This window comes from Engraulis encrasicolus, chromosome 12 (assembly GCF_034702125.1).
Source record: "Engraulis encrasicolus isolate BLACKSEA-1 chromosome 12, IST_EnEncr_1.0, whole genome shotgun sequence".
Classification (NCBI taxonomy): Eukaryota; Metazoa; Chordata; class Actinopteri; order Clupeiformes; family Engraulidae; genus Engraulis; species Engraulis encrasicolus.
In genome coordinates, this window is record NC_085868.1 from 51574350 (window position 1) to 51590689 (window position 16340).

A 16340-nucleotide genomic window follows, 5' to 3' on the forward strand; every position below is an offset into this window, starting at 1 on the left:
CCCCAAGTCAAATCAGTTCTAAGGGACCCCCCACCAGCCATATGTCTTGGGACTGGGACTGTGTGTGGGCCCCCTATATACTGTACATAGGGCCCTGGTGACTCAGTCACACTTTACCCCCCTGAACGACACCCCTGGGCACACGCTGCCCCCGTTCCCATTCCCGTCCGCACTAGGGAAAAAAAAACATACATCTCCAACTCCTAAAAGCACAACTGACTTCACTGACATCTCGAACTCCTAAAGCACAACTGACTTCACTGACATCTCAAACTCCTAAAGCACAACTTTGCGACTTCACTGCAGTGCCTTATTTGGCTTAAACGTGACGTAATGATTTAAAATCGATCAACATCAAATGTTTGGTGGTAACAGAATCCAACAATAACATACAACACAAGACGTTGGTATTTGGTGAGAAAGCTTTTGTCACTCAGGATTAGTCACGTGTGTGTGTGTGTGTGTGTGTGTGTGTGTGTGTGTGTGTGTGTGTGTGTGTGTGTGTGTGTGTGTGTGTGTGTGTGTGTGTGTGTGTGTGTGTGTGTGTGTGTGTGTGTTAGGGGTGGTACGGTTCACAAAATTCACGGTTTGGTTCATATCACGGTGTCAAGGTCACGGTTTTTCGGTTCTCTACGGTTCTTTTTTTTAGTTCATGATAAATGGTGCACTGGCTAATAGAATCGGACTTATCACTAAATATCCTACATATGGTTTGTATAGGCTTATAATGTGAAAATGGTGTGATTTTAATTGTGTCATCCTCTAATTTGGTGTTATACGCTAATGTTTTAATCAGAGAGACTGGATAAGATACTCCTAGAATCTCTGTTTTACATATTTTTCTGGGCAGTACATGAATTGCGGTTTGCGATGGATTGCGCAGTTCGGTTCGGTTTGAGTGTGAATTGTACGGTTTCGGTTTTCGGTGCGGTTTGTGCCATCCCTAGTGTGTGTGTGTGTGTGTGCGTGTCTGTGTGTGTGTGTAGCATGCATGCAAACATAGCGTGTCTTTAGAGTACCAGCATTCTTCTATCACCTTGCAAAACCTAGTCATGCTGACTACAAGGTTCAGGGAGGTGCATGTACATACACGTATCCACACACACACACAGACACACACACACACGCACACACACACGCACACACACACGCGCACACACACAGACACACACACACACGCACACACACACGCACACACACACGCGCACACACACGCGCACACAGTTCTGGAGGGATCACTCCACTACCACAGCACCCCCACGGCAGAGCTGTCGACTGTGGGCATGGGGAGTGGGCAATATGGATACGCCTCAACAGCGGGCAGCGGGGGGACCAGCAGACACTATGGGCACTATGGGCACTGTGGGCATGTCTCAGAATCATGCAGAAGGCAGTGGCCCCTCCTCGGTAGTGGACAGTGGAGTGGGCGCACCTCAGCAGCAGGCAGAAGGCAGTGGCTTCTCCTCGGTAGTGGACAGTGGAGTGGGCGCACCTCAGCAGCAGGCAGTTGGTAGTGGGCACGCCTCAGCAGTGAGCGGACAGTACACTGTGGGCAGTGTGGGCAGAGATTCTTTAAGTGAGATATGCCATTGTAATAGGTTGCTATGGGCACTTAACATGACCAGGTTCCGTCTGCCTAAAGGGGCGTGTCATAATACTCCTAGCATTGCATAGAACAGTCCTTAGGTCGGACTAGGTCTGCCTAAAGGGGGATCCCCCCCCCCCCCTTGCAATAGTAGAACCCGGAAACAATGGGCCAATGGAACCTCTCTCTCTCTACTCTCTCTGGTGTGGGCACACCTCAGCGGCGGGCATTGAGCACAGCTCAGCATCAGGCAGCAGGGCAGCAGGGCAGAGTGCAGTGGGCACGCCTCAGCACTTCTCAATTGGCCTCAGTTCTTAAAATAATTGCTCAGGAGGATACACTTAGTGATACTGCCCCAATTTTGGAAATAAGCTTATTTTACACCTCCCCTCGAGTTAAATAACAGAGTTTTACCATTATCCTGTACTTTCAATCGTTCTCTGGATATGGCAGTGCACATTTTACCTCCAAGCTAGCAGTTGACATTGAGTCCTATGAGACCAGTTAGCCGCCAGCTGGAGCCTATCATTTAACTCAAGGGCAGGTGTAACATAAGTTTATTTCCAAAAATGGGACAGTATCACTTTAAGGAGGATAGGAGGATACACTTAAGTGCTTTTCAGCCACCGCCACCCCTGCAGCACAGACAAACAGTTCCCCTTCAGTGATGTCACTGTCCGGTGAAGACCAGAGTCTGCCCCTCAGTGCAGAGCATGGCAGCTACCCTTAAAAACAAACGCCCTCAGCTCACATCATGAATTAAGTTAAGACTAAGGGTTATTGTGGCAATAAAGTCAACTTATAGAAAGGGCAAGGCAGGGGGAGAGAGCTCGAGAGAGGCAGACACACTGATTGAACAAGGCTGATTGAATGGGCTCCTGCACCGCTTGTAGCGGACGCCAGTGAATACACACGGGCAACGCTAATGAAGTAGACACACCAAAATAGCATCAGGAGAATAATAAAGTGAACTTAGAGGACACAGGCGGAGAGGGAGAGGGGGACAGACAGAGAGAGAGGGAGACAGAGAGAGAGAGAGAGATGGAGAGAGAGAGACAGACAGACAGACAGACAGAGAGAGACAGAGAGAGAGAGAGAGAGAGAGAGAGAGAGAGACAGACAGAGAGAGAGAGAGACAGAGAGAGAGAGAGAGAGACAGACAGACAGACAGACAGACAGACAGACGTAGTCAGAGACAGCAAGAGGAGACTGTGTCTGGCCAGGTTCCAGGTTCCCGGTTCCCGGTTCCCGGTTCCCGGGCCTCTCTGCACGGCCATTGACCTTCATCTGCTAAGTGCCAATTACAGAGCTGTGTGATGGGGAGGGGGTGAGGGGGTGAGGAGGTGAGGGGGTGAGGAGGTTCCTTCTTCTCTACTGCTGCCTGCCTGGTCTGTTTTTCCCCAGTCACTTCACCAGGAAGTGCGAGACTGACCCCTGCTGGCTAAGTTGCGTAAGTGATGGCATACTGAATCTTGCAAACCTGAATCGGTCTTAGGTCGATGACATTTTAGTAGTAGCATACATAAGGGTTTTAGTGTATCATCTAAGAAGCATATTGATTTATGTACATTAATTGCCAATTACTAATTAATTGATGGGCCTTAGCTCCACTCCTCTAAAGGCCCTCCTCATCTAAAAGGTATCCAACGTGTTATGAACGATTCTATGTACCCAGGCATATGTATGGTGCTGTTTATATTCTCTTTGGGGAGTTGCTTTGGATAAATGTGTCAACAAATTGTATTTTCATGTCATGCCACGAGTTGGTATTGATTCTGGTGTGATAGATACAGTAGTAGAGGAATGTTACTGGAGACATTCAACTCGTTTTGAGAGTTCAATAATGGAACGGAATTAGCACAAGGAAAACGGCTTCTGATCGACCAACTGAAACACTGCTGTGTAGTCACTACACCAGGCGTCACCAACGTGGTGCCCACGGGCGCCAGGCAGCCCTCCAGGAGCTTCTCCAGGGGCCCACCAAGGACATTCATAAACAGTCACAACTACAAGATTTTAGTCACAGTTAATGCCTATAAAGAATATTTCCTTAAATTTCCTCGATAATTTAAGAGCAAATTATCATTAATTCTAGTGTGATTTGGGAATGATGTCAAGACATCAGTAGAGGATTTTGAACAAAAGTAGCCCTCGGGTAGCCCTTAGTTAGTCTGGGCGAATATCCGACTGTTGACTCCGTCAATCAGTCTGGCAAAAGCCCTGAGGAATCCGTCTCCGTGGACGATGGGAGATGGTCTGATCTTACTCTATCATTTAAATTAATTGAAGTTCCAAACTCAAATTAAAACCCATATTGTGCCTTATTAGCATGCCTGTTACGTTATAGCGTCGCAAAAGCATACAAATAACAAAACGAAAGTGTGAATATAGTTACCTTAACCAATCAGTAATGGAGCTCGCGGGTGAGTTCTACGTCACCACTCTCAACTGTTCGCTAATTGGCTAAACACTGAGAGAACCGAGCTTGAGGCTTTTGCCAGACGATGTGCGGAGCCAAATTCTTTGGGTGGAGTACATGGATGGCGTCGCCAGGCTAACCCTTAGTAGCCCTCTGCCCCAGAAAGGTTGGGGACCCCTGCACTACACACTGCAAAAGTGCGGATGAGAGGAGCTTCCTACCTGCGGCTGGCCTTCTTCTCCGTGTCCTCCTGGGCCCCGTGCGACGGCTCCTCCTTCTTGTCCTTCTTCAGCTTGTTGGCGATCCTCTCCCTCATGGCCGCCGTCTCCGCACTGTCCCCTCGGCCGCCTGCCTCCCCCTCCCCCGCCTCCTCCAGATCCGAGTCCTGAGGTGAGGAGAACTTAGACTTAGACGTAGACTTAGACTTAGAAATAAAATGGAAAATTTGCTTTGGTGGTGGTATAAGGACGTACAAGGACACACAAGACAAACACACATCACAGTCAACATAATAAAGAATATATAGAGAGTATATAGTATATAGAAGAGAGTAGAGAGGCTGGCGCTTTACTTCATTTTAAGTTTAATTATTGATTTTGTACTGAATAGTTATCTTTCACCGTTTTACAAAGAACAATACTGCATCATCCTAACTCCCATTCTCGACCGGAGCTTGTGGCCTCGCGTTTTGCTGACGCCTCACCTCTGTGGAGAAAACAATTAAGGTTCCCCAGTGTCAGCTTAGCCACAATGGCTTTTGGGGGACTTTTCCCCATTCAATATCCTGATTGCAAATGAGTAAATGTCCTTTGAATTGCGCTTTTGCAAGATATTTAATTAAACTTCTGTCATCAGTCACATCTTACGACGTCATCACGAGGCCACAACGGCAAGGGAGGATGGGAGTTAAGATAATGGGAAGGACCCCATTGTGTTTACTGGGTCATTTCACGTGAAATCAGACACTTTGGGACCCGACCGACACAGATTTCAATCATACTTGCTGTGCCTGTTTAGTAGCAAGGTAGCACCCCAGAACTGCATGTGTGAATCTGACACCAATATTAAGGGAGGAACAGACTAGCAAAGGTTTACATATGAGGGTAGGACACTATGCATTCAGTCTTGATTATATCAGTCAATGCAAGTCACAAAAAGATGTTTGTAGTCTTATTTGCAACACATGCACTCACCTCAGACTCTCCTTCCTCATCTTTGTCCTTTTTTCTGAACAGGCAGAACAAAGAAGGAACATAGTTAACAGCAAAAACAGCAAACATTCTAGAAGTAAAACTGAACAAATTGCAGTTCATAACACGCAGGTCAAATATAGCGACACGAGTCAGATAAAGTATGTATATTCCCCAACACGCCGGGACTTACAAGTATTCTGTGGGGAACGCCAAACAGTAAAATGTAAAAACTGGACATGACCCAACTGGTAGCCTAATATCTGAGGTGAACTGGACTAATGCTTCTATGTGATTTGAACTGGATACAGTTGAGGACAATATTATTAGCCCCCCTCCTAAAATTAGACATTTATCTTGATTTCTCAGTGAGAATGACCATTCTTTACCGTTTCTGTTATTCTGGAAACAAATACACTGATGGAGATGATGTCCAATGAGTTGAATTTGGATTTTTCTATTATTACAATGAGTTTAAACAAAAAAGGCCATCAGACCACACGACATGGTTCCAGTGATCCATATCCTTGGTCTGTTCATCTCTCTTGAGACCAAGATCAACAAATTTGCTTTAGATGGCGTGAGGTGAACTGATCATGGCCATACTGGTTCTATGTGAGGTGAACTGGGCATGGCCATCCTAGTTCTATGTGAGCTGAAATGAACATGGTTGAACTGGTTCTATGTGAGGTGAATTGAACATGGCTGAACTGGTTCTATGTTAGGTGAACTGGGCATGGCCATACTAGTTCTATGTGAGGTGAACTGGGCATGGCTGAACTAGGGCTGGGAGATATGACGATATATATCGTTATCGTGATATAAAAGTGTATATCGTGACCTTTCTCCTATATCATTTATATCATGATAGTAATTTTATCAATTTTATAAAATTGAATTAATTACATTTCATGTTGTCACAACACCCACTATAAGTTAATGTAACTGTACAAATAAAAATAAAAAGATCCATTTTAAAGAAAGGTTGTTTTGCGACATGAAAAAATAAAGAGCAAATAAAGAGAATAACTGAAAACGTATGTAATTGTGCTATATCGTGATATATATCGTTATCGTGATATAAAGTAATCCATATCATGATATTGTTTTTTTTCCATATCGCCCAGCCCTAGGCTGAACTCACTTGTCAACAACTGGCACGGTGCTGAGTAGGGGGTCGTCCTTCAGCAGGTCATGGCTGCTCTTGCTCTTCCCCTTCATCGTCTGCCGGGAGGAGAGAAATACACACCACTTAGTATAAAACTAAACTAAACAGAGAATAGATCTCATTTATTTACTGTTACACACACACACACACATGCCCGCGCACACACGTGCATACACACACACACACACACACACACACAGGCACATGTACAAACAGGCACATGCACACACAGGCACGCACAGGCACGCACAGGCACGCACACACAGGCACACACACACACACACGCACAGACACATTACCTGACTTGCTTGCTTGACTATTTCCTCCTCCTCCTCAGCCTCCTCTCCAAAAGACAGCAAGCTGAAGTTCCTGAGAGGAGACGAGACACACAGTAAACTGGATCAACTGCATTGCAATAACACGTGTATAAACAGTAATGCCACAACTAAATAACAGAAAAAGCAATGACAGAATTAGCAGTAGTGGTACGAAATGTGATGCAGATTTCTGTAACAGTTCAGATGAGATGAGTGCATAAAACATGACAAGGAGACATACAGTAAACTGGATCAACTGCATTGCAATAATACATGTGTAAATGAACGGTAATCATTTAACTCAAGGAAGAGCGCGACACTGCTTCTTCACAATTCACCACTTTTTTATTTTTATTTTTGTGCTGACGTTTCGGCACTAGGCCTTCATCATGATGCCTGATGAAGGCCTAGTGCCGAAACGTCAGCACAAAAAGAAAAAGAAAAAAGTGGTGAATTGTGAAGAAGCAGTGTCGCGCTCTTCCTTGAGTTAAATGAAGACTGGAGTACGTTGAAAAGCTGCACCTGCTAAAAAAGAAACATTCGAGGTGTGCGGGCTCCCACCAAAAACTTTGTCTAAATGAACGGTAATGCCAAAAATAAAAAAAGTAATAACACAAATAGCAATGGTGCTATGACATTTGGTGCACATTTCTGTAACAGTTCTGATGAGAGGAGTACATAAAACATGAAGTGCGTAAGCAGCTCCTACTTGGTAGCTTTGGACTGTGACTTCTTTCCTTCCTCCTTCTTGTCCTTTCGATTCTTCTTAACCTCTCGTGGAATGATGTCATCGAAAGGGGAGTGTAGCACCTGTGGATTGGTAAATTTTTTAAATTTATTTTTTACCAGAAAAATAGACCTGTTGACATACAAAATGGACTGACATACAAAATTAAACTTGCATTAAAATAACAAATCAATTAATCCTGAGCAGTTCATCATCACCACTTCCAACAGGTGAGCTAAAAAAAAACCCCACCTTCAATGTCGCCATCTTTACATTATTCAAAGCAATATACCTCTATATAATGTGTCAGATTTCCCTAATCGTGTCCCACGTGAGGGGAGCCATCTTACCTCTGGGGCGCGGACCTTGAGGGGGTTCAGATCTTACCTCTGTGGCGCGGACCTTGTGGGGGTTCAGATCTTACCTCTGTGGCGCGGACCTTGTGGGGGTTCAGATCTTACCTCTGTAGCGCGGACCTTGTGGGGGTTCAGATCTTACCTCTGTGGCGCGGACCTTGTGGGGGTTCAGAGGCCTCTCGTCTGCATCACACTCCACCTCCGCCAGCCGCAGCATGTTGTAGATGGTGTCGCCAGCAATCTGCATCACAGCACACGCACGCACGCACGCACGCACGCACGCACACACACACACACACACACACACACACACACACACACACACACACACACACACACACACACACACACACACACACACACACACACACACACACACACCAGATGTTTAGAGGCCGATTATATGAGTACGATTGCAAGTGAAAACGACAAGATATTTTATCGCAAATGTCACGGCAACCGCGCAATTGGGGTCTGATAACGCAAAAATATTAAGACTCTTTCCAGAGTGGGGAGTTTTGAAGACGACCTGGGTTGAGTCTCTATCTAAAAGGCAAAAAAAATGAAACATAATATTTACTTCCCATACACCTTTATGTTTCATTAAAGTTTACACAACACTTCATCAGATTTTCCCGATCGACGGTGCAGTTGCCGTGTAAACGAAAGACATTTCCGAAAAAATATTTTGTCGATTTCACTCACAATCGTCCTGGTATGAAATGCATCGGAAATTGAAAACCATATGCCACTTTTAACACTTCTGTGATCGTCACCATGTAAACATAGCGTTAGAGAGAACACAAGGCTGTGTGATGTTGGCTTATTTCACACTTTGCTGTCACTTGGGTTTCAATGATGCTGTCACCACATATTATATGATAACATCACATGACAATAAACAGGTGATGTGATAACATGTATATCACATTATTGTAATACAGTATGTTATGATATTTTTCCATACTTAAAGTTTAAAAGAGAGCTTTTGCACACCTCTGTTAAATATACGCATGGTAACGTTATCATTCAAGTGTTCAAAAAAATCTGCACACTGTCCACAAGCTTCACGTTTTGTTCATCTGACCCTGTTCAGCGGTTCAGTTTGGGTTCTAAGAATGTGTGTCATTCATTTATCCAACCATTAAACAGCAACATTGAGTGTGTACTAGGAAGGGGTATATTATTATATCCCCGAAACGCGGAGCGTCGGCGTCGGCGTCCGCGTCCGCCGCCGCCGCGTAAGGTCTTTCGTGTTAACGCGATAACTTTTGAACGGATGTTTGGATTTGTCCCAGATTTTTTGGGTGAATGCTCTAGGGCAGGTTCATGAACTGATTCGAGTTTGGAGGTCAACACTTTCAAGATGGCTGAATTCAAGATGGCCGAATTTTTGTTTGGTCCATAACTTCTGACCGGGTGGATGGATTTGTCCCAGATTTGGTGTGTGAATGCTCTAGGGTAGGTTCATGAACTGCTTCGAGTTGGGAGGTCAACACTTTCAAGATGGCTGAATTCAAGATGGCCGAATTTTTGTTTGGTCCATAACTTCTGACCGGGTGGATGGATTTGTCCCAGATTTGGTGTGTGAATGCTCTAGGGTAGGTTCATGAACTGATTCGAGTTTGGAGGTCAACACTTTCAAGATGGCTGAATTCAAGATGGCCGAATTATTCTTTGGCCCATAACTAATGACCGGGTGGATGGATTTGTCCCAGATTTGGTGTGTGAATGCTCTAGGGTAGGTTCATAAACTGATTCGAGTTGGGAAGACAACACTTTCAAAATGGCGGAATTTTCATTTGGCCCATAACTTCTGACTGGGTGGATTGATTTGCCCGGTAACACCTTATTTTAATGGTTCACCATTTCAGTGAATCTACCATATTAGGTACAGTGTAATAACCAATGTAACAACCCATGTAATACTAGTGTAATACCAGTGTAACAATATGCAATATCAGGTACAGTGTAATAACGAGTGTAACAGTATGCAATACCATGTAATATAGTGTAATATCAGTGTAACAATATGCAATACCATGTAATACCACTTACGCACAAACACATGATGTAGGACTAAGTAAAAAATTACATTGTATTAAATATTGTTACACTGGTTATTACACTGTACCTAATGTGGTATATCCACTGAACCATTAAAACAGTATTACCATTTGCCCCATTTTTTGCTTCATTTTCACAATAGTCGTTTGGTTTTAAGCCTATGCACGTCATGTCACGTCTGTATGTATCATATACGTTTACGAAATGGTGGACGGGAGTGGTAGGAATGATGGGGGACTGGAAGCGTCGCGTTTCGGGGATATACCTTAAGCAGTCGAAGGCGACTGCACAGGCAGTCTAGTTAGTTCATGAGGACACAGTGTTTTTTTCCCATTGTCCTCCTAACTCCCGTAATGACGTTGCTAGATGTCATTGACGACAGAAGTTTAATTCAGTATCTCGCAAAAGCCCAATTCACATTGTTTATTGTGAAACGTTAGTGTTTTCTCCATGTAGGCGGGGCATCAGAGAAGTGCGAGACCACAAGCACAGGTCAAGGATGGGAGCAGGACAATGGAATGAAACCTGTACCTTTCCAAATATGGTGTGCTTGTTGTTGAACCCTGTACCTTTCCAAATATGGTGTGCTTGTTGTTGAGCTCGTCTGCTCTGCCCAGCGTGAAGAAGAACTGGCTGCCGTTGTCATGCCGACCCGCGTTGGCCATGGCAACCAGACCCCTCCGGTTGAAGCGCAGCCTGGAGTGAAACTCATCCTAGAGAGAGAGAGAGAGAGAGAGAGAGAGAGAGAGAGAGAGAGAGAGAGAGAGAGAGAGAGAGAGAAATAACATGAAGTTATGAAGTTATTACTCTAATTGTAGCCGGCATCGGCATCCAAAGCCACTTACAGTTATTTAGATACAGGGTATTGGTTACAGCCCCTGGAGCAGTGTGGGGCTAGGTACCCTTCTCACAGCCGCTTCAGCCATGGATGGCATGAGATTCAGACATGCAACCAAGAATAACTAACTAACCATTAGGCATTGGATGCCTATGCCCTTGACATGTGCACTGCTGAATCAGAGTTCATTCCATTTGAGTTATACAGTACACGCAGGTGAATGCACTAGCTGCTAGACTGCAATAAACTGAGACACTTCAATACACAACAGGTGAATGCATTAGTTATAGCTACTAGACAGGAATAGACACTACAAACAGCGGTTTGTGAGGCATTTGGGCAGCATTTGTCTCTTGCTGCCCCATTCATGCACATGATATCCTTTCTGTTTAAAATAGCCCTTGTATATGTTTGAATACTAACTCAAACAATCAAGTTACGACAAACTGTTTTGTTTTCAAGGGAAACCTTACCTTTATTAGTCTCGAAATCAAAACTGTTTATGGACTATTACTAGTAGGCCTTATGAAGATTTTTAGTTTAATCTAAGTTTAAGTTAGACATGCAATTGGAGTCGATTCATGCGATACTTACTTTAAATGGTCTGCCATATATGGACTCTCCCCCAGATCCTGTGCCTGTGGGGTCCCCTCCCTGGACAATAAACTCAGGGACAACCCGGTGGAATATGGTGCCATCATAGTAACCTGACAACACACACACACACACACACACACACACACACACACACACACACACACACACCAAGAGGAATTCAACACATGTGGATTTCAGTTCCCTGATGATTCCCAGGTGATTCAGTAAGCTGTTATCCAAGCTGAATGAATACAATATGATGGATCTCTAATCAATACACAATGTGAAAATCACCAGCGTACCTTCCATACAAAGTTGAACGAAGTTGCGACATGCTTTGGGCGCTTCTTTGGACCACAACTCCACATCGATGTCACCAGCAGATGTCTTGATCAGTACCTTCACATGAGATCACAAACAGTTGAAACTAGACATGTGTGCATCACCCGGAATGCCAAACAGGACAGAAAACATGCAACCAACAGTCAATGCATGAATGTTTTCAGGTAAAACGTGCAAAACACGAGTAGGCTACTCTACCTTGCCATTTGTTGGTGGCTCCTGGATGTAAATGTTACTCATTTTTCGTAATTCCGTTCACATATAGTAAAATTATAGATATGTGCAGAATGACCTAATAACTCGATTGAGTCTAACTCTGCGTTAGGCGCAAAAAACGATACCAATGTCCAATGTTTTCATTTGTTTCGTTCACATCAACATAACAGTGGCGACAGAGTTGCGTGAAGTCAGCGACACTAGCAAGAATTTTCAATGTAGCCGCCACTTAAACTTGTTTCAAAATAAAAGTCATTGTAACGACAACAATGAACACCCGCAGACACTAGTCCTACAGGCCAATAGAGTTCTTCAGCGGAAGCGGAAGCATGTAGTAGATTGTAGTCTTTCATGTTAGCATTTAAGGACGTCCTGGTTCCTATCGGCTTCCGGCCTCCATTGGGAATGAATAGGGGTAAATTTCAAATAAGCTCCGAGTGCAAGCACGCGCTTAGCGAACCCCCGCAAACTGTCGAGGGTGTTAAAAATAGGCTGTAGGTATGACATGGTTGATCATTTTGTGTCAAACTTCGACATAAATACGATGTTGCGTCCATATGCTAAACCCGGAAGCTTTTGGCGACTACAGAAACGGCGCCAGTATCTAACGGCATGTACGTGCGGAAGGTTGTACCCATGGCAACCAAAGGAAAGTATGTAGTTCGGAAGTTTTAATGATCAGAAAGGGGTTAGCAATATTGAATTATAATCGTCATGATTTAACATGTGAATACACCAACATGATGATACGATCCGTTCCACTAATGAGAAAGGGATGCGGGGACACGCTAATGTTCGTTGTTGCCGTGCAACTTATATTTTTGCCAAACCTGAATCTCTATGGCGTTTTGCAATGTAAAAAATCGCCAGGGAACCGGTAGTCCAAACGCCGCATACAAGTTGACGTCAACGCTGAAGAGCTCTATTCTAAGCCGGTACTAAAAAAGCAATTTGGTGTTGGGACAAATACACCTCCAACGAATTAATTGACAATGCATTAGAATATGTTCTTATTCAAATTAATCACTTACAAATAATTACAGAATTACAAAAACAATTGATTTATGGTGGGTGCATATCATATCATAGGCCCTAGTTTTTGACCAGTTAACAGCCAGTTGGGTTCCTACGATGCATTGACCCCCCCAGACCCAAAACCTTACAGACTGACTGCCTATCTATCTCCCATGCTGTTTGGGGGAGATCCAATTGGCCCTCCACCAGACTCTTAATGTGACATTTTGGTCTGCTGTAGGTTTTTACCAGGAGGTTGTTTTCAGGAAGTCTGAGCTACAGGGACTGACTTCACGCCACATCTCTCCTCTCCTCTCTCCACCACATAGGCCTACATAGGCCTACATAATTAAACAGCAGTCTTGTGTCCACCACTGTGAATTTCATGACTCATTGATATGTAAATGCTTTTAATGTAAATGTAAATTTAAGCTGTACATGCTTGTCTGGGAAGGTAGGTCTATAGTGGGAATAGATAAGAATAGAATAGAATAGAATAGAATAGAATAGAATAGAATAGAATAGAATAGAATAGAATAGAAGGTCTTCATCCTCATTGCAGTCATGGACGAATTATGAAGATCAGAAGGGATGCAGGTTCAATACTCACACCTTACCTCTCACTAGGCCTACACCTCCATCCATGGCTGAAGTGGCCTTGAGCAAGGCACCCAACTCCCACATTTTGTGAATAGGGTAACATTTTACATTAAGGCAAATATTTTTTGTATTCCAAGTTTTCCGAAATGTGATGATTAAATATGCAAATGAAGCCATATCTACTTAAAAAGAGGCCTATGATAAAATAGGACTATGTGGTAACAGAGCAAACATAAAACAAATGATATTGATCTTTAAACCCCTCTGCATCGCATATTACCTATAGCAGCGGTTCCCAAACATTTTTCCCTGCGCACCCCCTTTTACATTTCAATGTGATTAGCGCACCCCCTGAGCGAATATTTTGGTGTGCTGATGGCCACGCAAGCATGGATTCACTGCGCATTCACTGCACATTAAGCATATTCATTTTGGGGAATCCTCTTTTCCAATAGTTTTGGAGTTAAACTACACTTCAGATTGAACCTTCAGATTGAACCCAGATAAAAACTCATCCATCATTGCTCTATTCAGCTCACGCACCCCCTTATGCCAGGCCGCGCACCCCCAGGGGTGCACGCACCCCAGTTTGGGAAACCCTGACCTAGAGCATGGTACCGTCCCGCCGCACGGCTCCTTGGGGCACCATTGGAGGCTGCACCCTTGCACGGCTGAGGCATAAATTCAATTTCACTGTGTGCAGTGTGCACTTGTGTCAGAAACACTGTTGCCCGGATGATATACCAGCATCAGCCTGCAGGGGCACTAAACCTGTCACCAGCTCTGAGCTCTGTCAGACAGTGGTGGCCAGGGTTGTCAAACTCATTTCGGGTTCAGGGGCAGTGTTGCCAGATTGGGTGGGTGCCCGCCCAATTAGGCTACTTCGGATGAGCGTCTGCAGGTAAAAATGGGAAAAATTGGACATTTGGCGTTTTTTCAGCCGTTTTGGGCCCATAGAAGTCAATGTAATTTGTTGAATTTGGGCGGTTTTTGAGAGCCTTTTGGGCGGGATTTGATCAGACACATCTAGCAACACTTGTTCAGGGGGCCACATAGGCCTACAGCCAACTTGATCTCAAGTGGCCAGTAATGTAATTGTGACACATCGCACATTACAGCTTCATATCGGAATCACATTGCTGGTCAATCATTTTGAGGTGGATCACACCGGACATATCAGGAGCACCAACTGTAAATGGTGAACAAAGAAAAGGCAAATTTGAAATCTCAGAGACCTGCAGCAGCATTGTAATGGGTAAACGATTTAGCCTACTCCTTTTTTTTGTCATACCAGTGCTTTATTTTTTTGGTTTATTTTTCTCTACATGTGTATCCTGCCTGTTTCTCCCAGACCTCTGTGTGAGTGTGTGTGTTGCTCTGGAGCCCCCTGGTGGAGATAAGTGGAGCTACACACACAGGGGTCTGTAACACTGCAGGGATCCTCCACCTCTCGAGCCAGAAAACAGATGGAGCATTTATTGCTGCAAAATCATAGACAGATTGACTGTTTAGAGATTGGAAATAATTTTGAAGGAATTTGTTGGTGGCAACGATGGGCAGAATGACAGATAGAGCCATGTCAAAGAGGTTGGATATATAATAAGAGGAATCGAAGCAAGCCCACTCAATGCAAAAGCGTGTGCTCAAAATTTGACCTCCTAAGGGGGCGTTGTCCCTCCTTCTTCTTCTCTTTTCGTGGTGTTTGCAAAAGATGTGCGCTTCCGCCATCTGCAGCGCTAAGGGGACTCCATTTATTCTCTACCCTCAAGACTCCGAAGGTCTCCTAATCGAAGGTCTCCTAAAGGGGCGTTCACCCGACATAAAGTGGATAGCCTACTGGAAAAGAGCTCACCTGCTTTATCTCACTCTCACCCCCCCCCCCCCCCCTCCCCCTTTCTGGTGATCTGGATCTGTTTGTAAATATAATTAAATTCATATTTGCGCGGTACACCTGCCTGGCCATTAGTATTATTGGGATATTAGTTTGGAGATTTTGGTTGCATCGTTTAACTCTAGATTACGTAACTTAACAGCCCTAGTAGTGGCGCTCACGAAGCTGTGCGGAGCTGGGCCCTACAGGTCGGGCGAGAGACAGGCAAGGTTGCATCCACATGCTTGGCTTTTGCAGTGCACAAACACTGCTAATTGGGTGTGACTAGAAATGTCCGATATTGGCTTTTTTGCCGATATCCCATATGCCGATATTGTCCAACTCTCAGTTTTCGATTCCGATATTGGCCGATACTGATGCCAATATATGTGGGTTATTTTTCCTCATAACAAATTCTGGGCAACATTACAAATCTGCTGTTGTGGAACAAAGTATGCTTAATTTTATTGTAATGCCCCACTAGATGCATTCTCAAATGCAACAAAGCTTTCCAAATATTAACATCGTCTGTGCAAAATAGAAAAATAATTAAGGAGAAAAGTGTACAGTAATTCAAGCATTATTATATCGGTTTTGATAGGTCAAAAATCCGATACCGATATTACATTTTATGCTATTATCGGGCCGATAATATCTGTGGGCCGATATTATCGGACATCTCTAGGTGTGACCTTTTTTATTTGTCTGTAGGTGTACATGAATTGTCAATAGTTGTGGCTTACAATGCACTTGAGTCACCATGAAAAAAACCCTTTAACTTTCAGGGAGAATAAACTGTAGCACAGACTATGAGGAAGGTTTAACTGTGTGCTTATTCCTTGGAGAATAGTAGGCTACTAAAGTAACTTTATTGATGCCCAGGGGAAAATTAAGGATGTGGTCTTTGTCAACACGTGTTACATTTTTAGACATTATACAATTCCTCGCCTTTGCTGTCATTGTATAACCACACCCTTTTTGTACCTTTTTGAAAACATTATGGTCCTGACTATTATATTAGTGTTTTTTTTTAA

The 16340-nt window shown here is 44.0% G+C and overlaps 1 protein-coding gene across 1 annotated transcript in view; it reads right to left on the bottom strand.

Moving 5' to 3' along the window:
• cwc27 (CWC27 spliceosome associated cyclophilin) overlaps positions 1 to 12006 on the bottom strand; it is an 84924-nt gene extending 72918 nt beyond the window's left edge. The window contains exons 1-10 of the mRNA XM_063212422.1: positions 11805 to 12006; positions 11567 to 11663; positions 11262 to 11374; positions 10399 to 10542; positions 7905 to 8003; positions 7389 to 7489; positions 6662 to 6731; positions 6339 to 6418; positions 5198 to 5231; positions 4226 to 4389 (exon numbers count right to left, since the gene is read on the bottom strand). Coding sequence (XP_063068492.1) covers positions 4226 to 4389; positions 5198 to 5231; positions 6339 to 6418; positions 6662 to 6731; positions 7389 to 7489; positions 7905 to 8003; positions 10399 to 10542; positions 11262 to 11374; positions 11567 to 11663; positions 11805 to 11846 — 944 coding nt within the window. The 5' untranslated portion in view covers positions 11847 to 12006. The remainder of the gene's footprint in view (positions 1 to 4225; positions 4390 to 5197; positions 5232 to 6338; positions 6419 to 6661; positions 6732 to 7388; positions 7490 to 7904; positions 8004 to 10398; positions 10543 to 11261; positions 11375 to 11566; positions 11664 to 11804) is intronic.
• Positions 12007 to 16340: the final 4334 nt, after the last annotated feature.